Here is a 26,632-nt window from a genome sequence, read left to right on the forward strand (position 1 = left end):
GGAGGAGCTTACAAAAATATATTGGCAATATTAAACATGTGAACATTAAAACATTTCCAAATGAATATCTTTAGGAAAGAAAGGGGAAAAAATCCTGTTAAAGTCACAATTGCATTGCTAAGTTTCCTTCTAAGGAATTATTTAAATGTTCTATGGCATAGTACTAGACTGTTGGCCCTATACTTAATGTATCCTGTCTCCTATGTATTTATTATTCTGAATATGAATATTCTTAAGATTCAAAAACAAATTAAATAAACTCCACACTTTTGACTGATGTTTATTGAAAAGCTGTTCTTGGAACAGCAATATATAACTCGCAGCTGTCTTGGTCCAGGTAGGACAACCCGACTTATTTATCTTTAAAATGGGTTGTGAATTTTCCTGGCTGTATGGCCATGCTCCAGAAGCATTATCTCCTGATGTTTTGCTTGCATCTATGGCAGGCATCCTCAGAGGTTGTGAGGTCTGTTGGAGACTAGGAAAACTGAGGGTTATATATCTGTGGAATGTCCAGGGTTGGAGAAAGAACTCTTGTCAATTTGAGGTAAGTGTGAATGTTGCAATTGACCACGTTGATTAGCATTTAATGGCCTAGCAGTTTCAAGGTCTGGCTTCTTATTGCCTGGGAGAATCCTTTGTTAGCTGGCCCTGATTGTTTCTTGTCTGGAGTTCTCCTGTTTTTGAGTGTTTTTCTTTATTTACTGTTATGATTTAAGAGGGGTTTTTAAAATACTGGTAGCTAGATTTTAATCATTTTCATGGTTTCTTCCTTTCTGTTGAAATTGTCCACATGTTTGGGGATTTCAATGGCTTCTCCGTGGAGTCTGACATGGTAATCGTTAGAGTAGTCTAGCATTTCTGTGTTTTCAAATAATATGTTGTGTCCAGGTTGGTTCATCAAGTGCTCTGCTATGGCTGATTTCTCTGGTTGAAGTAGTCTGCAGTGCCTTTCAGGTTCCTTGATTAGCATTGGGGTGCTGCGTTTGGTGGTCCCTATGTAGACTTGTCCTCCAGGGAGTAAGAAGCTAGACCTTGAAACTGCTAGGCCATTAAATGCTAATCAAGGTGGACAATTGCAACATTCACACCTACCTCCCACCCTGGACATTCCACAGATATATAAACCCCATTTTCCTAGTTTCCAACAGACCTCACAACCTCTGAGGATGCCTGCCATAGATGCAGGCGAAACGTCAGGAGAGAATGCGTCTGGAACATGGCCATACAGCCTGGAAAACTCACAACAACCCACTGATTCCAGCCATGAAAGCCTTCGACAATACATCTTTAAAATGTTTTAGAAGGTCTTATTTTCTCCATCTTATTCAGTATTAGGTGCATTCCCACATTTCTTTTTCTAACATATATTCATGGACAGTGAAAGAGCTCTGTCTACTTTATGGGAGGGTTTGTTCACCCCTATTCATAGGTAACTTTTCGAAATTCATTATGTTAGTGCTTATTGAGACTATCAAATCATAGGTTGTTTACTTGTCTGTCACATTTCTCTCTGGTACAATTCGTGATTTTTCCCCCCTTCTGCTTGACAGTTTGTTAAACAATAAAATAACAACCAGTAATCTAATGCTATACAATGGGGTTTAGCCCCAGATAGGTGTGCACACATCTTGCCTGGTATCTACACAGAAAGAACTTGTCAGTTCTTCACATTTTATAAACAAAACCAGAAGCTATAATAGAAACAAAACATGATGAGTTAAAATCTAGGTTCTGTTTAAGCCTTTCATTTCACCGGGGCAATGATAGTTGAACATAAAATGTAGCCAGAAACCGCAATGAACTATCTGTTACCCATAAACATGAAAACATAATTGTTTTAGACAGCGAACCAAAAAGTAAAGGAAAAAGGAAAGCCAAAGGATTTGCTTAATATGTAACTCTATAAAGAAAGAGAAAGAAAAAAGAACAAGGCTGCACTATGCTAAACCAGAATTTACATGAAGATATCCTGAAAGATGGCACTCTTCCATACATCTCTGCCTAGGCGTTGAGCTCTGAAAAGAGCACTTCTCTCAGGCCCCTTCTACATTGCCATATAAAATCCAGATTATCTGCTTTGAACTGGATTATATGGCAGTGTAGAAGGGACTTCAGTCCTACTACACAAAGTCTAGAGAAGATGATCTGCTCAACGGCTGACAAACTCCTTTCCAGAAGGGGCAAAGGGTACATCTACACCACTGAATGAATGCAGTTTGACATCACTTTTACTACAGTAGAGTCTTGCTTATCAAACATAAATGGGCTGGAAAAATGTCAGATAAGCGAAAATGTTGAATAATAAGGAGGGATTTTAAAAAAGCTTATTAAATGTCAAGTTACGTTATGATTTTACAAATTAAGTACCAAAACATCATGTTTTACAACAAATCGACAAAAAAAGCAGTTCAATACACTATAACATTATGTAGTAATTACTGTATTTATGAATTTAGCACCAAAACATCACAATGTATTGAAACAGCTGTGGATCTGGATGGGAGGCAGACTGTGTTGAATAATACACAACGTTGGATGAGTGATGGTTGGATAAGTGAGACTCTACTGTACCACTATTCGATGCTATGGAATCGTCAGATTTGTAGTTTGGTGAGGCACCAGCAACAACCTGGAGTTACTGTTAGGGGCCTTCTACACTGAAGAAATAGTTGAAGGCTTTGGCAAAACACTTGTAGACTCATTTGAAATGTGGTCCTGGAGGAAATATCATCCGATACCACAAGACCACAAAAACAAAAACAAATTAATTGGTGCAAGAGTAAAGCGAACATAAATTCTCACTAGAAACCAAAATGACGAAACTGAGGTACCTTGGACAAATCACAAAATAACAAGATTCATTAGAAAGATAATAATGCCCTGTAAAATGAAAGGCAGTAGGGCAAGAGGAAGACCACTTGAAAGAAACATTGAGTCCATCAAGAAAGCCATGGCTTTGATCTTGCAAGACCTGAGCAGGGCCGGTAAGCATATATATCCTCTAGCAGCCCCTATTTGACAAGGGCAATCCTAATTAATCCTCTATCATTCCACTTTTTTCAAATATAACAGTTGAAAATTGACTTCAAATTACAGAAGTAGTTTGAATGAAGTCACCAAAGTAGAGGGAGAGGAGAAGGGACAGAATCCTACCCTATTTCCCAGTAGTTTGGTTTTTAAATTGCTTATTTTATTATATTCATACTTATTATTGATGTATTTGGTCTGTTGTTTGTATGATTATGTCTAGTCATGTCCAACTCTGGGGGTTGGCATTCATTTCCATTTCTAAGCCAAAGAGACGGCATTGTCCGTAGACACCTCCAAGGTCATGTGGCCGGCATAAATGCCTTTGAAGATGTAGCAACAGAATCTCTGCGAGGGATAAGGTAACTTCCTCTTTAAAGGTATTTTTATTGCCCTGGCTTTTGGCCATGTGGTCTTTTTTCCATTGCTCTCTCTCTTCCTTTGTCTTCCTTCCAGTGAGGACGCATTTTGCCATTATCCAGGCAAAATGTAGATGCATAGATACTTTTGATATTTTATCCTCTTATCTTCCTTAGAAGATGAGCTTGGTAAACTAGTTAGCTTTTTATTATTATTATTATTATTGATAATTATTATTATAGATTCAGGCAAAAGTAAACCGCTGCAGCACAAAGCTTGGATGGCCTTCCTTATTAATAATGTTTGCCTTCTTGACCACACTTTGATGTTGTTCGGCCAAACATGTTCCAGTTTTCATCTCTGAAATGTTTTGGGATGAGAACAGTGTTTCTTGGAGGTCCCTCATTCATAGAGTCACTGTAAATTGATGCTGACTTGAGGGCATGTAATGACGACAACAAGAACAACAACAAAAATAAGAAAAAATCCATATATAAATACCTGCCTGTTCAGGGAGTGCACTCATGCATCTCCTGAAGTGGAGTGAACTACACAAAAGCTTGCATGACATGAAACTAATGTTAGTGTTTAAGATGCCACAAAATTACCTTTTGGTTTTGTTGCTACACAGCTATCTCAACCCACTTCTTATAAATATAACAGTCCTGGTCACTTTGCAAAAATTAAATGTATCCCACAATTCATCTTCCTCATGACTCTCCAGATAAAGCCCATAATGAATTATTGGCAGAAACTTATCAGAGCAGCACTGCATCTACATTATGGAATTAATGCCATGCGACACCACTTTAACTGTCATGGTTCAATATTATCATAGAAGTTGTAGTTTTTCAAGGTCTTTAGCCTTCTTTGCCTAAAGAAAGCTGGTGCCTCACCAAACTACTAGGCTTGTGCATTTGATGCGGAAATACCCTTGATTCGGATGTAGTTTTGATGTTTAGCACTTCTGAAGCGAGTTCCGACATGTTTGCTTGCTCCCCCCCCCCTCCCATATTAAGAATTTGAATCAAAAGGAGCCTTCGATTCTTAAGCTTCAATTGTGTTCGGAGCTAAAATTGTAGCTGTGACGGAGCTAAAATTCTTAGGGCAACCAAGCCCTGCTGAGAGGCAAAGCCAAACCTGTTGGCATACTCTCCAGCCAATCAGGGCTGACTAAGAAGGGAGGGGGAGGCAAAGTTGGAGATCGCTAAAAATATTGTTTTTTAAAACTTTGGAAATTCCCAACAAAATCCGTGGATGAGTGAAACATTATGAAACTTGATAGGCAAAGAGTAAAAAATGTGTTCTACCATTGTAGCAAGTTTCACTCCAATAGCTTTGAAAATTAGGGAGATAGAAGCCCCATATATAGTAATTTTATTCAAGCCATATGACTGGAAGAAAGGGATAAGTCTAGATCAGGGATTAGTCTAGATCAAGGGTCAGTCTAGATCAGTGGTCAGTCTAGATCACAATTAAAACTCTCACTTTTTTTATAAAAAGGTTGAAAATTCACCAAAAATCCATGGATAGGTCAAACAATTTGAAATTTGGTGAGCAAACAGTGGTAAATAGGTTCTACTATAGTAGCAAGTTTCATCAGGATAGCTCAAAAAATGAGAGAGAGAAAAGCACCTCAAGTTTCCCCACTGACAGTAATGTTTTCCTTAATGTGCATGCACGGCCGCCATTAAATAGGTATTTACAAAGATTCAGAAGTTTTGTAAAGTTTTGAAATTTTTACCCTCAAAATTCGGAAAGGACTTTGGAAATGAAGAGCCAGCACCCCCTACTTTTAAACAGTTTAGAACTTTTTTTTTTTTGGATCGCACATGCCTACAAACTACAGCTCCCAGGATTTCCCAGCATCGAACCATGGCATTTAAATCAGTGTCCAAGTAAATTAATTCCACAGTGAGAATGGACCCTGCTTTCAAGTTGTGAAGTGCTTCTAAATAGTATTTCATTTTGAAAAGTTCTGTGCCGCTGTTGTTTTTGTTCCATGTAAATATTAATCTTTTGTTTATTTCCCTTTTAAAAACTGGATGCTGATGTGATTTGAACAATCCAAGGTTTTTAAAGTAAAAATGAAAGTTCAGTTCCTTGTTCGATAGCCAGTTTTTCACTCAGAACAAATTTTAATGGCTGGGTTATAAAGTCATTGAAAAACAAGATTCATAAGGGAAGTGCTGACACAGGCTTTAACTGCCTATACAGAAGTGTGAATGGCGCCGCTATAATATCTATTAGAGATTCTTTAAAAGTCCAGAGGGAAAAATACTGTATTTCTTTGTGCAGAAAAGAAAAGAAAAGAAACTAGGGCACTTTATGCCAACATAAACATGCATTTAACCCATTATAGACTAATTTGCAGGAAAGCCCTTAATTCTGAATAAGCATTGTAGAACCCAGTACCAACAGGAAATGTAACTCTCAATTCCTGTTTTGTTTCTAACATGTTTTTAATCACTTCCATGAAGCGCACACAGAGGTTAGAAACTCAGAAATAGAAGGGATTGCATGAGGGAATCAGACATGAATTTATTAGGGGAAGGGAAAATGAATAAAACAGTGGTTTCCAACCTTTTTGTTTTACCAGGGGCCACTTGACCAGGGACCACTTTGACCAGGGATCACTCTCCAACATTAGTACCAAAAGGTTACAAATCAGTTTTTGGCTGACTTTAAATTTGGTTTGGGATGCTGATTCAGAAAATTGCATTCGATAGACAACATCAGCTTTAGTTTCTGATACAGGACATATGCCATGGTCAGCAACAGGGAAGGAGTGGCAGGCTGCATGAAAGGAGCAGAAATAAAATAAATAAAATAAAGAGGAAGGAAGCTCACAGACCAGATTTTCATTCTTGTGGCCCACTGGTGGTCCACAGCTCACAGGTGGAGCCTCCAGTGGCGCAGTGGGTTAAACCCCTGTGCCGGCAGGATTGAAGACCGACAGGTCGCAGATTCAAATCTGGGGAGAGGCGGATGAGCTCCCTCTATCTGTTCCAGCTTCTCATGCGGGGACATGAGAGAAGCCTTCCACAAAGATGATAAAACATCAAATCATCCAGGCGTCCCCTGGGCAACGTCCTTGCAGACGGCCAATTCTCTCACACCAGAAGCGACTTGCAGTTTCTCAGGTCGCTCCTGACACAACAAAAAAAAAAAGCCCACAGGTTAAGAACCACTGGAATAAAAGCAAAAGAGAGGGGGGAAATGCACTTTTATCTACTAGGGTTGAATAAAAAGTAATTCCTCCACCTTCGTAACTCCTCAACAGATGGCAGTACTGATATGCGGCAGGTACTGGCTTCTTCAGTAGACTCTCCTCTACAGTTCCATTTTGGTGGGAAGACTTAGCATTGAACAGTTGTGTTGTTTAAGTGTGAAGTATGGAACCCTGTGCAGACGGTTAGTCAATGCGACTTAAGCAACCGTGCAGTCATTGAATTCTTGACAGCAGAAGGTGTCACTTCAATATCTTTAAACTTACTCGCCCAATGACACACAGTACTCACATCAACACAATCACCATAAACAGCTTGCATTCTCTGATGAATCTCCTTTGGGGTGATATCTTCTGCTGTCAAGAATTCAATGACTGCACGTTGCTTAAGTCGCATTGAATCTGTCTATGTTCAGTGGCATCTGTGTATGTTCAGTGGCACCAGTTTTGTGGTTATTGATTGTGTATCCTTCAACATTTCTCAGATGAAAACTGGAACACATGGCCAAGGATTATGAGGACATCACCAAAAAAAAAAAAGATATATATATTAATGAGGAAGTAAAGACAAGACAAGATCAGATCAGGAAAGACTGCATCAGTTTGCTTTTGCTTGAGACTCTTCCCCTGCGTAGTATATTGCTTCTGGATTTTGAACAACAATTGAAATAAGCCAAGGAAGTCAGAAGGTAAGAGAAAAAAGCAGCTGAAACAGTGGGATGACAATGAATTAATGGGAACCATCTCTGCCAAATCAGGAAAGTTTGAGGGAATGTGATTCATAGATTTTACTGAAAGCAGACCTTGAGAATCATGGGCCAGAAATAAGTCTACAGTCCACGTAATTTATCATGAGAAACACTGATCTCGATGTAGTTTTTTAGCTCTCTCATTTCAAAGACAAAATGCCTTCTCTGTGATACGGTATCAGCAGTAATTCATTTTTTCCCCGTTTAGCGTCTAAAATACAAATGCCCTCACAAAGTGCTGTCATATTTAAGTCAAATACCACACTTCCTTTTGAATTCTGTGGTCTGACCATCTCAAAAACTGTTACTACCCAAAACCCCAACACACAGCTACCATTCACCAGGGACCTGGCTTGACTAGACAAGAAGAGGAGCCAGTGGCAACATGAGGCACTTCTCCTAGACTAAACTATAACAAAGAAATAGATGATGTTAGTCATGGCTCTCCTTCAAGTACAACAACAAAAGTATACAAAGGGCTCAGTTGCAAGCATGTGAAAAACTAAAATAAATATATATCTTTCAGGAGTCTATTTAGTTTGGCTTTTTAAAGTATTCACGCATAATCCACAATGCCGCCTTCCAGAGATATCTGAATTAGAGCGGCTTTAATGTGGCAATGGAAAGAAACGCAGCACAAATCTCTACCAAAACGGAATAACTAATTCAGTATTCAAACACATTGGCCTTGCTTTTTTAAGCCTACTTGCTTAACCTATTAGAAACAAAGGTGGAAAGTCTATGCTAAATATACATCCTGATACACAAACTTGACTAACATCCACAGTTTTTATCCAAGCTTGGAAAATTTACTCATTTTGCTACAAGTCCTAGAGTCAGAATGTTGATTGGTGGATTATGAAACTGATAGTTTAAAGCAGGGCTTCTTAAACTTTTTCCACTTACAACCTTTTTTTCGCTCTAGAAATTTTTGTGTGATCCCAGGTACATATGCATATAAAATAGGCATAAAAATCAAACATTTCCTGACACTAAACCAGAATTTGCAGGGCTGGCTAAACAGGCTGATTTTCCTTTTTATGCAGTACGGCTGAAGCATTTTCTGCAGATTCCACTGTAAACTCTGCAACCGAGCTCAAAACACATTGTTGCTAACACATTTGTGTATATGTCTAGGTGGTATGCAGAAACCTTTTTGCTTGAAGTTGATCACAGACTTGCCAGGGAAGATCTAGGGCCCTTCCAGACAGGGCCCAAAATGAGGGCCCTGTTGTTTTTTTATCTGAGGCATCCAAAAAATGCCTCAGGTAAAAACGAAGTAATTCGAGGCAAAGCAGGAAACCCCTGCTTTGTCCTGAATTATTTAGATAACCCATTATATTCCTGGCCTTCCTGAAAGACCTGGTTCTAATGGGCATGGGCCCTGTAGGGACAGACTACTGAGACAGTCCCAATAGTCTGTCTCCACAGCCCAATTTGTTTCTTTGGGCCCCATGAGCCCAGAGAAGTGAAGAGGGCACACACCCCCTCTAAAAGTGCTAAAAACAACTGAACATTTTCCGGGCCTTGGCGATGCCTCTCTGCAAGCCTCCTGGAGTGTACTAATGACACGCCAGGAGGTGGTGGGGATGGAAATAGTTCCTGGTTCTGTCTCTCCCCCCTCCCACCTCCTGGCACATCACCAATAAGTCTTCTGTTGTTTTTAGGGCTTTTGAGGGGGTTAGGTGGCCTGATGCCATTCCGAAAGTTTTCGGGATGGCATGGGGCAGCCAATGGGCAATGCCCATTATTTCCCTGGATGTGAGGACTTAAACTCATTTCAGGGTGGGTTTCTTTAACCCACTCTGAAGAGGGTTTGACATATGTCTGGAAGCATCCCTAGAGATTCCTAGAAAGAACACTTCTCTAAAAAATCTCTAGGTCCTCGAGTGCAAATCTGTAATTGCTCTGGAGGACCTAAAGAGTTCTAGAGAGGCCTTCTCCCCAGTGGAGCCAAATCATACTAAAATAATAACAATGACAACCAAACTTTTAAAACAAGATGAAGTCAAGTTGGAAAAAATAATGCTCCGTGAAATTTGAATAAAGCCTTAACATACCTTCTTTCACCTCTTTCTTTTTTTCTTGAGTTTCTGTTTCAGAATCATTTTGTGCTTTTGGTTCAACCAATTCCTCATCTTCCTCATCCTCTAGAGAGAGAAAGAGAAAAGAAAAAAAAAGAATGGAAATTGGCAACAGTATTATTTCAGGCTATGTCTAGTTTTTTCTTTGACAAACTAGATGTAAATTTAGCAAAAACATATCTTGCACTTAGTAAAGTGATGTACTTGATATTGCATTTGTCTAAAAAGCCATTATAAATCACATCATAACATATATTTTACAATGCAATACAATAAAAATCACACTACCTGCACACTTTATTACAGTAGCATTTTGAATGACACTGTGAATACTTTTTGTAACCTTATCAAAGGGGGGTTGGTTTTAGGTGTAACTTGTAAACCACAATGTAATAATAACCATCATATCTTCCCCAAAGGACTTTCACCCTTTGGAGTTGCCAAGACCTGTCCCAGGAACCTTTTCTTGGGATTTGGATATAGATGACAGTAGTGACTTCAGCCTTAGAAGAAGGCAAAGGAAAAAAACACTTCTTTTTATAAATCTTGCAAAGAAAACCCTGTGATAAATTCATTTTAGGGTCACCATAAGCTGGAAGTGATTCTAAGGAACACAGCAATAATCACAATAAGTAGAACGAGATACCCTTGTCACAAATACAGAAACATCCATTTATTGGAACATGCCTTCATCTTCCATCCAAATATGATTTGGACATAAATTGAAAACATAATTCTGTGAATACAGTTCTCAGAGAGGCAAAGGGAACTGTTAAATAGTGACCTCTTCCATGTTTTCAGTATACAATAACAATGGGAAAAGATGAAGAGTTAATTAGATCTTAATCTTGATTACTCTCCAACCTTTTAGTTTGTTTTTATCTTGTAGTATAACAAAAAAAGTCTGATTACGGAGTGGTAGAGGTTAGCAACTCTTGGCATAACTTAATTAGTCCAACGAATGTCCTCCGAAGCAAACTTTAGAGAACTGGCTCCCCTTCATATCAAAACCCTCTTATAATAAATAGAACGGCCTTCTTGGCCCTAGCTTTACCCCAGGGCTGGAGTAAGTACTCAAGAAGCTTATTTTGCCAAAATCCCAATTTTTCTAAATTGTTATGTCTTGTCTCCCACATTTCAAAACCATACTGGATTTGAGGTGACTCCTTCTCCCAGAAACACTTTCAGATCTGGAATTACCAACCTGCCTCCTGTAGAATAATAATAATAATAATAATAAAAGTAACAGCTCAGACTTTGTTCTGTGCTGTTATTTTAATAATCTGCAACTGAATCTTTCAATAACATTTCTTATCAAAACATATGCCCAAATATTTGAAAGGCGAAACTTGCTCTATCTTATTTTTCTATCTAAACTCCAAAAATACCTGGGAGGATGCATGTCATTAAATCTTAGATTTAATGTGCTTCGTTATAAGCTGCTCTGTGTAAAAGACAACATAAAATTTGTTCAGACTTCTCTTTAGCATAATTTTTATTCATTAATAACAGACCACACCAACAAATATCAGGATTGCAATTTTACAGTTCTTGTGGGGAATTGGTTTGTGTAACTCAGTTATATTATTAGTAATGCAAAAATTAACCAGTAGGGGTGCCAAGAGGAAGACTTTGTTCAATTTCTTTTATTGTACCGATGTTAACAGATGCTAACCTGAGCCCTCACAGTTGTATTTGTGTAAAATTCTCAAATCCGGAGCAGCAATATCATTAATTTTGTTCTCTACAAGCCTGTCTCACAGATGATTTATTGTAATTAAAGCGAAACTTGAAGAGAAGCCAATAAAAGCAGCAAAAAGCCACTTGGAAGAACTATTGGAATATTTACAAATTTCATGATATTTAATTATAATGATACAATACAAAATAAAAGCTAACTGGCATTGCGCCCCTCCTCCATGTGTGATGGGAAGTTGCTGCTGTGAGAGAAATAAGGTTGAACACTGTGAAAGCCCACACACTGCATGGCTATCAGTCTCCTCCCAGTAGACTCAAATCAAGGAAAAGCTTCATGAGAACCACCACTCTCTTAATGTTCCCCCAGCAACAGCAAGAACATCCCTCTGGGCAGCTAAACCAGAAAATGCCAACTGGATGGCCCCCCACGAGGGTCTGCCTCCAGGGGCAAACCAAGAATGGTCAACTGACTGTGGAGCAGAACAAACAACTCTGCAGCATTATGCTTGTCCACAATGCCCGGCCTCATGTATAAAGGAAGAATTGTTTAAAGCTACAAACGATGCTGTTGCCCGGTTTTGGTCAAAAAATTATTTAACCGCTTGTGCTCCTTCTATTGTTATCAATTTTATGCTTATGAATATATATGCAATGCTTTTGTCATAAAATAATAATACAAAATGCATCACTTTACTGAGGCCTTTCAGAAACTTAGCTTCTTCCTGCTGAAGAATATTATTTTCATCTACTAATCCTGATTTTACAGAAAATTTAGATGCCTTTATGTGTTCAGAAATCCTTAGAACTATGTTTATCAGAAAACAGCTTTGTATGGTGAAGCCATTAAGATGAGGTTCACTGATTTTGTAAATAACACATCTGATATCCCAAGACCACCAGGATTCCAGAATAAATATTGAAGATACATGTTACAGGATCTTCAATACTTTGCATTTTGGAAACTGAAGATTATTGAAAAATGTATAATGTTGATTATAAATTGATACATTGATTATATTTCTGATGGATGCTGGAAATGATCATATCTAAGCGTGGTTTGTTATTTTGCAGTGTAGTTAAATTTCTCATTTTGCCTTGTTGTTTTGTTGAAGTAAACCAATACAAGTTTATTATCCCTTATCCAAAGCACTTGGAATCAGAAATATTTTAGATTTCAGATTTTTAAATACATGTATTTGCATAAACATATAAACTGATATATCTTCCAGATATGTTTGATATGCACCTTATATTCTGAAGTTAAGGCAATTTTATAGAATAGTTTAAACAATTTTGTGCGTCAAATAAAGTTTGTGTTCATTTAACCATTAGAAAGCAAAGGGGTCACGAGCTGAGCTGCCCATGTGGACAGTTTGGCATTTTGGAGTTTATCAGATTTTGGAATTCTGGATAAGAGATGTTTAACTTGTAAAAATATTCTTTTTAAATAAATATTAAAAGCAAAACAAAAAAAAAACCCCTCAAAAACAGTTTCAAATGCCACATAAGGGAAATTATTTTTGAAGCTCAAGAAGATTCAAAGAGAAGTTTGTGACATGCTACATTGCAATCTACTATTATATGTTTCTATCTCCTTCTCAACCTATACCTAGAGTTGTATAACAAGATACTATTGAAGGCAAAAGGGTAGGACCAAATACACAATCATATTTTAGCTTACACCTAGCAACTAAAGGTTAGGTGTGGCATTCAACCTATTACAATGGGAAAAACCAGCAGAAAAAGCTGGTAGACTTTCAAAGGTTTGGAGTCATAAGGAACAGCATGTGGTCATCACATGAAGCTCAGAGGGTCAGAAAGCAAGCCTAGGACAGTGGTTCTCAACCTGTGGGTCCCCAGGTGTTTTGACCTACAACTCCCAGAAATCCCAGTCATTTTACCAACTGTTAGGATTTCTGGGAGTTGAAGGCCAAAACATCTGGGGACCCATAAGTTGTGAACCACTGGCCTAGGAGGAGTAGATTTTGCCCAAGCTTTGTCAGTTCTGAATTTATGTAGCCAAATACGACTTCACTCTACAGCAAAGCTACTCAAAGTGTTCATCCAGGACCAATGATAGCCTACTAGCCATCAGCCACCAGCTTCTTGAGAGCTTCCAGGAAAGAAAGACAACTGTTTCCCAGCTGTAATAAATAGGTAACTTGAGGAGAAGTAATTGTTGTTCTCCCCTGATTACACAGCTTAAGAAGCCCTACTCTACACAACAATCTACTTCTTAATAAATGTGCCTAAAACTACTATGTTCATGCAGCTAAAAAAGCCAATGGGATTTTGGCCTGCATGTATTGGAGTATAGTGTCTAAATCCAGGGAAGTCATGCTACCCCTCTATTCTGCCTTGGTTAGACCACACCTGGAATACTGTGTACAATTATGGGCACCACAATTGAACAGAGATATTGACAAGCTGGAATGTGTCCAGAGAAGGGTGACTAAAATAATCAAGGGTCAGGGGAACAAGCCCTATGAGGAGTGGCTTAAAGAGCTTTGCATGTTTAGCCTTCAGAAGAGAAGACATGATGGCCATGTATAAATATGTGAGGGGAAATCACAGGGAGGAGGGAGCAAACTTGTTTTCTGCTGCCCTGGAGACTACGACGCGGAACAATGGCTTCAAACTACAGGAAAGCAGATTCCACCTTAACATTAGGAAGAACTTCCTGACTATGAGAGCTGTTCAGCAGTGGAATTCTCTGCCCCGAAGTGTGGTGGAGGCTCCTTCTATGGAGGCTTTTAAACAGAGGCTGGATGGCCATCTGTTGGGGGTGTTTTGAATGCGATTTTCCTGCTTCTTGGCAGGGGGATGGACTGGATGGCCCATGAGATCTCTTCCAAAAAAAATTAGAAATTAGTTTTTTTGTACCTAGAATCATAATTCTATGATTCTATGATTCTGGGTACAAAAAACTAAGGGGTTTTTTTTTTGTCATCAAATTTTTATCCACCAAAGACTCAGGCAGAAGCTAATGACTATATCAAATACAAAGCATGAGAATAGTAAGTAATTTGCAAGACATTCTTGAACGAATCACCTGTTCCTTCCTATCCCCTGCAGCAACTTTCCATCTCAGATGTCTTACGTTTGACTTCTTGTCCCCAGTGGCATGTCTGTGAGCGGCAAAGGGGGAGAATGCATACAGGTTTGAGCCTAGCAGCTACATCACTAATGGGACACCTGTTATTCAAACACCTCATTTCCAATTCAATTCTCACCAGATTAATTTGTCTTTTGACCTACAAGGAGGGGTTAAATAGAATCCTGACCTCGGGTCACATGCCACTGGCAAGTAAACAGGCACAGCCACAGTCCTGAACACTCACCAAGGCTCAACTTGAGAACATGGCAGCCAGGAGGTACTGTTTGGAGCTTAAGAGCCACTCGGCATTAATACGAATTTAATGAGCACTGAAAATTGACACATGTCAGCTACTAACAGATGTTTTACTGCCCTTTCTTCACCTATGCAAATCGCTCCTCTCCTGCTTTTCTTCTACACAACTCATATGTTCTTCCTTTTCCTGTTTTGTGCTTTGCTGTTTGCCTTAAGCTACACAGCGTCTGAATATCTAAGACAGAGTCCCATGATGATGATGGAGGAAGAGGATGGAGACTATGGAAAAATAAAATACAGCCCCAGAAATCAATCCAACCAAATGTAGACACCTGTAGCCTCCACAAAGTACAATAGTATAGCATAACTTGTGTATACCTGAGAACTCAAGTCTTGTTTCCAATATCAAAAATTTGAAAGGACATCTTTCCCTTGTGTTTGTGTATGTCACAGGCTGGACTGGGTTAGAGAGGGGAATCTCCACCTGAACTTGAAGAACTTATTAAGAGCACCATATTTGTATTGCCATGCAGGAATATACAATCAAAGCACCCTTGACAGATGGCCATCCAACTTCTATTTGAAAATCTCCAGAGGAGGAGAATCCACCACACTATAATACAGCATATTCCACTGTTAGTTTTTACATGTGCAGAGAAGTGGCTTAACATTGCCATGTATGGCAGAAAATGTATTTTATTTTTCAGATCATTTTTCATCCAATATCCACCAGTGTAAAAAAATCCAGAGAAAAAGCACTCTATGAACAATGGAACAGAATATGTGATCTGATGTGCTGATACCATACAGAGAGGTTACATTTGATTTCTGAATCACTCTCAGTGGCCATATTTGTACACGGCTACAAAGGGCCAGCATTTTTTTCTGTGGTTTCCATGGAGCAGTGAAATTCTTGAAATGTCAGTCCCATGAAGGTGGTTCATCTTGATCCATGGAAATGACCATTGGCTTTTTCCGGGTTGTATTTGGAACTAACTATTACCTTTGTCCAGGGACTATAATTTCTTCTATAATGCTGGAATATTGTGGCATTTAGGGGGTCTGGCTTTGGTGGGTGGGATATCAGAATCTATCTTGATGTACAGTTTATATCAGGGCTTGGAGAAATTACTTTGTTGAAATTACTTTGTTCAAACTACAGGAAAGGAGATTCCACCTGAACATTAGGTAGAACTTCCTGACTGTGAGAACTGTTCAGCAGAGGAACTTTCTGTCCCGGAGTATGGTGGAGGCTCCTTTTTTGGAGGTTTTTAAACAGAGCCTGGATGGCCATCTTTTGGGGGTGCTTTGAATGCAATTTTCTTACTTCTTGACAGAGGTTGGACTGGATGGCCCATGAGGTCTCTTCCAACTCTATTTTTTTTTTTTTTGTCATGTCAGGAGCGACTTGAGAAACTCTGTGATTATGTGTTGTTGAAGGCTTTCATGGCCGAAATCACTGGGTTGTTGTAGGTTTTTTCGGGCTATATAGCCATGTTCTAAAGGCATTTTCTCCTGACGTTTCACCTGCATCTATGGCAAGCATCCTCAGAGGATGCTTGCCATAGATGCAGGCGAAACGTCAGGAGAAAATGCCTTTAGAACATGGCCATATAGCCTGAAAAAAACCTACAACAACCCAACTCTGTGATTCTATGATACTATGAAATACAGCTGCCAGCATTCTCCAGCCAGTATTGCCACTGAAATCCAGGAACTGCGATCCAAAAAGTAACTTTTTCCAAGGTCTGGTTTGTACAGTGCTATGAGGGGAAAAAATCCAAAGTAATTTTCAAGCATATTTTGGTACTCTTTGGCTAGTTTTCACCAGTTTATTCGACCTGCCCATAACTTAGTCCATCTGTATCATTCATTTTTTTATATGTCTGAAAAATCTTCATTACAAAAACCATGTCTGTCTCTTTTGAGGGTATTCCATAGAGATCTACTCTCATAAATGACTCATGCTCATGTACATTGGTAATAGACTACCTATTATAACTGGATTTTGAGTCATTACTATGGGCCTCCCCTATCTGCATACACTATCAATCAATTCGCTTTAAGCATTTCTTAATATGTTTCTGTGCAAAAAAAAAGGAAGGTCCCTAGCTACCAGAACAATGCTTTTATTTAAACTGCTCAGCAGGCATCCTTGTAAGGAACTTGTCTCACTGGTGCTTCAAAAGGCTGGATTTATAACCAAGGTTTCATCTCTAAATGAGGGATTGTTTTTTTCCTATATTAATTTCCAAATCGCCACCAACTTTCTTGAGTTTTGATGTATTTCAGGGAAATTCATTATAGTACGTTGGGATTTATGAACAAACACTTTTGGATGATATAAGCATTCCTGTTTCTGTATCAATTTCAGAGAATTCTCACAATTAAGAACTGAAATGATGATGATGATGAAGATAAACTTTATTTATATCCCGCCACCATATCCTTGAAGGGACTCGGGGTGGCTTACAACAGGTAAAAACGATAAAAAAGTATAAAACAAGTCGCATAAAATTATAATAATCCCCATCAACACATGTAGCATAAAATCAAAATAATACAATTTTAAAATAGCAGTAGATAAAACTGTTCATATGGGCCCATTCAGCCTACTCAAGGTCAAAGTCCTATCTGAACATCATTTTTTTCGGGCTGGAATGGAAGGATTGAATAGTGGGGGCATATGATTTAAATGGTACCATTGCCTTGAATGGTACCAACTTATTTGAACCAACTTCAAAAATGCCTCACCAGCCCAACATTCAAGGTAAGTATCATTTGAGCACTAAACATACTGTTCTGAGTCTAATGAGTATTACTGGAGGGAAATGAAGAACATCTCAAGTCAAAAAAAAGGAATTTTAATTATAAGAATTACATCCATCTAATGAGTTATGTTTCCCCTGGATGTGTACATTTCACTATATTCATCCATGGAGGATATTTTCTCTGGGATATGTGGTTTTTGTTTTTCATGCAGCTAGTGCTCTTGCTGTTCAACCAGTTTAGCAAACAGTGAAATATTTGACTAGGATTTATGTAAATCAACTCACACCCGGATTGTTCATATATGGTATACTCATTCAGCATCTACAGCCTGCATTGCATCTCCAAAGTATGATTTATACCTCCATATATTTACACCTCCAATGACAGTTAAGAGAACGCAAATCTTGTACAATGGTTTTATGTAGCAAGAGCCATGCTGGATTAGGCTGACAGCATTGTGTTTTATTTCTGTGTTAATTGGAAATGATTCTCCAATTAATAACATACTTGAACTATGAACAGTGGCTCTGTAGAAATACAGCTGACTAAGAATAGGCTACAATGTACTGTGGAAAAGCAATAGAGAGTTGCAAGGTGAGTTGAAACTTGCTTTTGAAGAGGCCAGAAGAGTGATGGGAGAGCATGACATAGTGGAGATTCAGCATCAGACTGTAACTCTGGAGACCAGGGTTCAACTATGGAAACCTACTGGGTAATTTTAGCCTCCGGTGGCGCAGTGGGTTAAACCCTTGTGCCAGCAGGACTGAAGACCGACAGGTCACAGGTTCAAATCCGAGGAGAGCGTGGATGAGCTCCCAATGTCAGCTCCAGCTTCCCATGCAAGGAAATGAGAGATCCCTCCCACAAGGCTGGTAAAACACCAGAACATTTGGGCATCTCCTGAGCAATGTCCTTGCAGATGGCCAATTCTCTCACACCAGAAGTGACTTGCAGTTTCTCAAGTTGCTCCTGACATGAAAGGAAAAAAAAAACTTTAGGCAAGTCACACTGTTTCAGCCTTGGAGGAAAACAAGGGCAAATCCACTCTAAACAAATTTTGTCCAGAAAATCTCATGACAGCTTTGCCTTAGGATTGCTTCAAGTCAGAAATAGTTTGAAAGCACACAGCAAACAGAAATGGAGATGAAAATAAAGAGATGGCAAAATTCAACACATTTTCTCTTGTTAAGAAAATTTTGCTAAATTTGCTTGATGTGACTCTTCCCTGGATTCTTTAAAAGTTACCGTATGTGCTATTTCTGGCACATGCATGTGCTATTTCTGCAGGCCTCCTGGTGTAATATTTCTCATTTCCATTTTTTGTTTTGTTTTTTAGCTTCACTTCTGAGTACTGATTTTATGTTTGAAGTCAGCGTTGTTTTCATTGCATTCAGCTGCTGCCCCAGAAAAGCAGGTCTTATTTTTCCATTTTGTGAGAAATGACGGAGTAATGCAGCCAAATGGCACGGAAATGCCTCTGAGTGTTTTGTTTATGATTTTTCTTCTGGCATCTCGCAATGCCCCAGAGCTGGCTAAGTCATCTTCAATAGTCCTGGCTACATGTTGTTGTACAGCTTCAACCATTACAGTCAGTAATCTTTCAATATAATTATTTTCCTGGTAATTAAAAATGGAGAGTTTGCTGTGTTTCTTAATGAAAGGATCCCCCCCCCCCCGTGCGCAAAAAACCCCAACTTATTTTCCTTTGCCCAAGCACATTTTCCTTGGTTGCAGTGAGACTCTCAAAAATTCAACACCCTTTGCTCATGTCCCTTTCTGTTTAAAATATTCACAAGTTCTGACATTTCTTGGGAAAACCTAAACAGAATCCACTAAAGACATTGGCATAAAGGTTTTTCCTTCATTAAAAGAAGTAGCTATATTGGTGTTGCCATTATTTCCCACTAAAATCTATGTGACTTAAGTAATGATCAAACGTGTCCAGTAGATTTCAACCTATTTATGTTCTAACCCATTATGTCTGCTCATGAAAAAAGACAAGAGCAAACACTTTTGTTTTAATGAGCCAAGAGATTCCCAAGACTAACACAAAGGAACCACTGCCAAACTTCTCAAATTATAAATTTTGGGTATGAAAGTAATTAGACCTAAATGTCCTAATCATGGGAAGCTAAGATGGGTCAACCCTTAGATGAGAGACAAACCACAAACAGGAGATGCTGTCAATTATATTTCAACGAAGGAACTGGCAAAACCACCTCTTAGTATTCTTTGCTTTAAAACCCTAGGAAATTCATGAAGTAAATCAAAAGGCAGCTTGAAGGCACACACACACACATAATCCATGTATGAGCCAGCATGGTATAGTGGTTCAAGCACTGGAGTTCAGGCTTCAGTTATCCACTTGGTCATGGGAACCCGATGGATGATCTTGACTAAAGCACACTCTTTCAGACTGTGGCTGATTTAGATGAAGCACTCAGACCATTGATGAATCAAGTTGTGTAGGGCCGCTTTAAATATCTACAGGCCAATATAAGATCCTTGAAAAGGTTTAACTTGTCGGTGACATGCTCAGCCAATGCCCATAATGGTTTCTGAGGCTCCATCTATTCTGTCATATAATCGAGTTTCTGAATCCAGATTATCTGCTTTGAATTGGATTATATGAGTCCACACTGCCATATGATCATTTAAAGCAAATGATGTGGATTCAAATTAGAAGATTAGATTGATTTTACTGGCAATGATAAGATTTTATTGGACCGCAATTTGGGTGGATTTGGATGACATTTTAACCTGGCGAACTGTTTTAATGTATATTGATATTTATTTTTTAGGCATTTGATTGTATTTTAATGTGTTTAATTGTTTCGGCATCGAATTGTTGCCTATTAGTAGCTATCCTAAGTCCCTCCTTGGAGGTCGAAAAAGGATAGGGTATAAATGTTCCAAATAAATAAATACATTCAGAAATGGATTGTATGGCAGTGTAGATGGGGCCTGATTTGTTGATTCCAAGCAGTGATTAATGCTTATTTGGGGACTTTGGTCTTCCCTTGGATCCACATGTCTGTCTATGATGGATGATCCTGATGGATGACATTTGTCGAGAAAGGAACAAGACACTCATCTCTGCTGCTTCTCCTAGACCTCAGTAGATTTTGATTCTCTCAGTCATGGTGTCTTGATAAATAATGAATTCTACAGACAGGAGATGGGAAGGGGGCTCCGTTCCTACTTTGTGCAGTGGTGTCCTGAAAGATTCCATTCTGTTTCTAGCAGCTATCAAGAGAGAACGATATAAGACCTCTGGGAGAGGTAACTCTGGAACTGGGACAATATTCTGATTACTGGTTTTCAACAGTAATTTTTACAGTGAATAAAGTATCTTACTGAGCTGACTTAAAATTCATTATACTCAGTATCTCCCTACCTCTCCAATACTCTTTTGGCTCCCAAGCTGAGTCTGCATTTCCTCCAGCTACAAAAACACTCTCTATTCATGAGCAATGTGGTTTTTTAAAAACACACACAACTTCTTGCACTGCACTGAGTGTTTTGTTGTTTATTTTCGAGATCATCATGCCTTTCCTATGAGTCAGTTCCAAAAGAAATGCTTCCAGGCTGCAGCACTAAAAGCTAGCAGGCAAAAACAGATATTCATGTACTACAAAGCCGTTATACAAGCTCAAGGAAAGTCTAATATTTGATCTCTAATCTAAAAGGTGCCAAAACTCAAGCCTGTCTGGAAGTCATGACCTCTGCCCAGGAAACTTCCACATGAATATTCTGTGAGCTACACATCGCTAAGGAGCAATAAAGAAAGGACACTTTCTACACAAGTTCAAAATCCCCATGTCCAGAGAACTAGCACTGCAGAAAGGTAACAAAATGAAATATTGGTTTCTATTAAGGCCGAGCTAATATTTAGAAACTCTTAAGAGAGCCAACAAGATGTAATAATTTGTGTGTTGGATTGAAGCTGGATCTAAACTTCCATGGAATCCAGTTTCAAAATACAGATTAACTCACAACCTCTAAGGATGCCTGTAGTATACTATGCCTTTAAGCCACAGCCTTTGGTGGTCATGCCTGCAATGTACTTTACTACTGGCTGTGTGATAAAAGCTCTCTCTCTGTAGTAAAGGTTGCTGTTAGCCCTACTCTGGCTTTGAATAAACATCGTTACTTCAGGAACTCTGCTGGCTAGTGAGTCTGTGATACGAAGACTATTACAATGCCTGCCATAGATGCAGCCGAAACATCAGGAGAGAATGCTTCTAGAACATGGCCATACAGCCTGAAAAACCTACAACAACCCTACAGATTAACTGCATTGACTTGATTATATGGCAATACAGATCCAGCCTATGACTTTGAAGACCAGTGTTTAGTTCCCCACTCAGCCATGGAAACCTACTGGGTGACCTTGAGAAAGTCATATGCTCCCAGTCCCAGAAAATCCTGTGATAGGTTCACCATAAATCAGCAATGGAAGTTGACTACAGAGTCACACTGGAGGAATGGTAGATTACAAGAGAAAATATTGTAATCAAATCCACAAAAGCTAATAGTAGGGCTAATAGTATATCATTTGATATGTATGAAATATTTGGCATTATGCATGTTGCCACCATGACATACTGAAATTTGGTCCATCATTTTGAAACACCTTGTAGTGTAAAGGAATCCTAAATATGTAAAACACACTCAGAAAGACTCTGTCATGTGAACAGGCACCAGGCAATCAGAACTTGCGACATATGAAAGAGATGCTAGGTGGATCTCAGTAACTCCAAATGTGAACCCATCATAGGCCATAGCCATAAGCATGTTTACAATACATAGATGGATTCCTTTGTGATGTTACTCTGAGGGCATGTATATAAAGGGATCAAGTTGAGTGATGGGAATGAAGTCAATAGTTTGCTCTTTTTTGCCATACATTTATCATGCTTATGCTTGACGCAAGCAAATCTGATATGCTTATACTTACTCTAAAGTGCATTTTTATTTAGACAGGCAGTGTATTATCTGTCCTTCACAACCCTATGTTAAGATAACATATACCCTACAACTTATACTTGCTATGCAGAATAATATATGCACATATATTGCCTAGTTTTTGCCTGGTTTATGTAGTCTGTGCTCATCTAGAGCAGTGTTTCCCAACCTGGGGGTTGGGACCCCAGGAGGGGAGGTGTCAGAGGGGTCACCAAAGACCATCAGAAAGCACAGTATTTTCTGTTGGTCATGGGGTTTCTATCTGGGAAGTTTGGCCCAATTCTATCATTGGTGGGGTTCAAAATGCTCTTTGATTGTAGGTGAATTATAAATCCCAGCAACTACAACTCCCAAATATCAAGGTGTATTTTCCCCAAACTCCACCAGTGTTCACATTTCAGCATATTGAGGATTCGTGCCAAGTTTGATCCAGATCCATCATTGTTTGAATCCACAGTGCTCTCTGGATGTAGGTGAACTACAACTCCAAAACTCAAGGGCAATGCCCATCAAACCCTTCCAGTATTTTCTGTTGGTCATGGGAGTTGTGTGTGCCAAGTTTGGTTCAATTCAATTATTGGTGGAGTGCAGAATGCTCTTTGTTTGGAGGTGAATTATAAATCCCAGCAACTACAACTCCTAAATGACACACTCAACCCCCCACAACCCCGCCAGTATTCAAATTTGGGTGTATCAGGTGTTTGTGCCAAATTTGGTCCAGATAATGAAAATACATCCTGCATATCGGATATTTTTACATTACGATTCAGAATAGTAGCAAAATTACGGTTATGAAGTAGCAACAAAAATAATTTTATAGTTAGGGGTCACCACAACATGAGGGACTGTGCTATGGGGTCACGGCATTAGGAAGGTTGAGAACCACTGGTCTAGAGAAAGGGAGTGTATGTGGTTCAGAAAAAAAACAAGTGAACCTATGATGTTTATTTCCAATAAAACCTAAGCAATATGTGTTTAAAAGGAGCTTATCCATCCAATGAGATACTTATTATCTAGAGCAATGATTGCAATTCTAAGCATCGGTAAACATATCTGTCCAGTTCATAGGAATCAATGGCCATGCTAGCAGCAGGACTGAGTTTATTACAGTCCAAAAGAGGTAATGCATCCCAATTCTGTGCAGAATACAAAGGAGATCGGAAAATCACACAAGGAGATATGTTTGTGTTTAAAACATTAGTAGCTGTAGATACAACTAGATACTGTGTCCCAATTTACACAGTAAAGCTTCACCGAAAAGTTTAGCTGTCCCTTGTTTTGAGATAGCTAATTCATGTGAGCTGAGCAATGCTACTCGGAGGTTTGCCGCCTTGGGATTTATGCCTTCTTTCAGTTTCCATTGGGCAGCTCATGAAGCAATGGGCAGTGACAAAAGAGTAAGTGTGTATTTTTCTTTTTTCCAGAGTCACAGTTAATGAGGACCCTGGCGTATTAAGATAGTCAAGACAGTCTCTGGCAAAATGTGTTGAGCCAAGGTGTTTGGGCCTGTGTAAAATTAAGCTACAAGTAAAACACTCATTTCTGACAGCAGATTTATAATAGGAAAATCCCAGCAGGAATGAACAGTCAGAGCCTCCCCCTCCCAGTTCTTGGTAATTTTTTTTATTAACTTCACCTTGATTTAGTATCTCAGGCAAGTCGCAGGAAAAGCTAGCAGCAGAAGTAACCCTATCATCTTTTTTCCAAACAGCACCCTTCCATTTTCTTGGCTTCCTCACGCTGCTAATGTGAATTCAAATCATCTGTGTTTAAGGTTAAACCCAATGATTGGCAGAGCTTTGTAATCTCAGTCCGTATTGAAGATTATTCAAGATATCTATCAGTTATTTCTACAAACCCAGTGTGACATTCAATACCTAGAGTGAAAATTGTTTTTAACAGTGTAATGTCTGAATTCATTTTGGAAAACTATTTTAAAATAAGACACTAAGTACATCCAGGTGGCACATACCCAAACAGAGATTTCACTTTTTGGGGAACATGTAGAGCGATAGTTTTTGAAAGCTCCCTTCTACAAGATGACGTCAGAAGAAGATACAGGAAAGAGAAGAGGGAGGAATACATTCTGAGTATAGAGTATAATATCATAAAGAACCTTGAGACTGGTACTGTTAAGGCAGGGCTTCCTTTAAATAAAAACAAAGCGATCTATGTAAGAAGGTGTAATATCCAAAGAGCATATAGTATACAATTATACCAAAATCCCCAGTACACAACTCAATACAGTGACATAAAGCAAAATGAAAAGGAGCAGCTACTCTCAAACATAACAGTTCTATATCTGATATAGATCCCAATGTATATAGGCTTCAGGGATACACGTTCAGTGAAAAAAGTTTTAAGATCAAGTAAGCCGACGATGAGTCATGAGACTGTATGCAGAAATGAAGAAAGAGTACAGCTCTCAAAAATATCTTCATGAGTAAAATCCAAGTTAAGTCCAGTGATAATGGAGCACCATTCTCTGGGATGGCATCAACAGGGTTGCCCGGGTATTTTGTTACCCTGTTTTGGGGGAAGAAATCCGCATCTTCGGGAGTTGATACAATCGGCAATTCTAGACTAATATCTAAAACAAAACATAGAATAACAAATATTTTCTAAATATTCTTTATAAACCTGTGGATGAACCTTTAGAATTACTCGCAGAAGGAATTACTACAAGCAGAGTCATTTCTTATAAAGCTATCAGGCACAATGTGAGTATATGTTTGACATATGGGTTATCTCTACTTCTGTAAATTTGCTGGAAAATGCTTGTTACTCTATGTTTTGTTTTAGATATGAGCCTAGCGTTGCTGATCTTATCAACTCTTGAAGAAGGGGACTTCTATCCCGGAAACAGGGTACAAAAATACCTGGGCACCCCTGTTGATGCCATTTGGACTTTTCTTATGGACGATTCTTGAGAGCGGTGCTCCATTATCACTGGACTTTATTTGGATTTTACTCATGAAGACATTTTTGAGGGCGGTGCTCCTTCTTCATTTCTGCATATAGCCTCATCACTCATCTGCTTACTTTGTCTGAAAGGTTTTTTCATTGAACATGTATCCCTGAAGCCTATATACATTGGGATCTAGACATGTTTGAGAGCGGCTGCTCCTTTTCATTTTGCTTTATGCCACTGTATTGAGCTGTGTACTGGGGTTTTTGGTATAATTGTATACTATATGTTCTTTAAATATTATACCTTTTTCTTACATAGATTGATTTGAGATTGTTCAGATACCTAATAAGTATTCTGGAATATTGTATAGTATTACTCCATTCTCTCCCATCAACGTCCATTCTTCATGGGCCAGCCATCCCACAACCTCTTCCTGTCAAGTTCCACTTTTCCTCTGCTTTCCCCACTTTCTTCCATTTAGTCGGGTAGCATCTTACTCATCAAAATGCATTTGGGGCTCCGTTTCCATGTGCTGCTGAATCAGACTCCCATTTGATGCGCCCTTATATCATGTCATGATCTCAGTGGGATTCTGTTTCTGATGTGTATGGAAAGAAAGCCCATAATGTCTGGGATGAGGTTCTATACATCAAGGTTTGTTCTATCTTCAGAGACGTATTCAATAGTCACTGAGATGAATGAATTGTGTTTCCTACCATTTTAATTGCCAGGGCTTAAGGCTATGGAATCCTGGAATTTGTAGTTTGGTGAGGCACCAGCACACTTGCAGAGAAAGCTAAAGACCTTACAAAACAACACATCTCAGGGTTTCATAGCACTGAGCCATGGCTATTAAAGTGGTCTCAAACCACATTATTCTATGTCAATGCACCTCTTGTTTCAAATCCCATTTAACCAGATCTTTAGCTTTCGCTGCCAAAGAGTGCTGGTGTCTCATCAAACTATAACTCCCATGATTTTTGTGATGCCCCCACGCTATCTAACTGCTTGGAAGGTGAACTGGTTGCGCAGGGAACAGATGGAGGGCACTTAGACAAACAGTCAACAAGATATAATAACCGAAAAAGGCTTCAACCCCTTTCTCCTCCCAGGTCTAACTGACACAGTCCTCGGAAGGGAGTTAAATGCCTTGAGAGAGGAGCTCTGAAGTGCTTAACTTCTCTCTTTCTTCTCTTGTTGGTATCTGTCTTTAGAGTAATGCTTGTCTTGGCTTAGTGTAAATTACTTGATTCTATTTGTGACTCGAAATGACTCCAACCTGTGCTTGATCTATAACGTGCTGTTTGTGAACCTTCCTGGACTTCCTCTCTCCTAACCTTCCAATTGTAACATGGCTGAGTCTCCAAGGATCAAGAAGGATTTTGCCTTTGAGAAGATTCTTTTTTTTTTAAAAAAAATGAGGATTAAGGGGGGGGACCAAGGGTAGGGGGCTCCAGAAAAAAGGGGGAAGGGGGGGAA

The 26,632-nt window shown here is 39.0% G+C and overlaps 1 protein-coding gene across 6 annotated transcripts in view; it reads right to left on the bottom strand.

The window, feature by feature from the left end:
• DYNC1I1 (dynein cytoplasmic 1 intermediate chain 1) overlaps positions 1–26,632 on the bottom strand; it is a 238,670-nt gene that overhangs the window by 115,616 nt on the left and 96,422 nt on the right. For all 6 annotated transcript variants that reach the window (XM_060782223.2, XM_060782221.2, XM_060782226.2 and 3 more), the window contains 2 exons: positions 9,429–9,518; positions 1–7 (listed from right to left, as the gene is read on the bottom strand). The exon at positions 1–7 is cut by the window's left edge and continues 156 nt beyond it. In XM_060782223.2, coding sequence (XP_060638206.1) covers positions 1–7; positions 9,429–9,518 — 97 coding nt within the window. The remainder of the gene's footprint in view (positions 8–9,428; positions 9,519–26,632) is intronic.

Source organism: Anolis sagrei, chromosome 6, assembly GCF_037176765.1.
Source record: "Anolis sagrei isolate rAnoSag1 chromosome 6, rAnoSag1.mat, whole genome shotgun sequence".
NCBI classification, from domain to species: Eukaryota; Metazoa; Chordata; class Lepidosauria; order Squamata; family Dactyloidae; genus Anolis; species Anolis sagrei.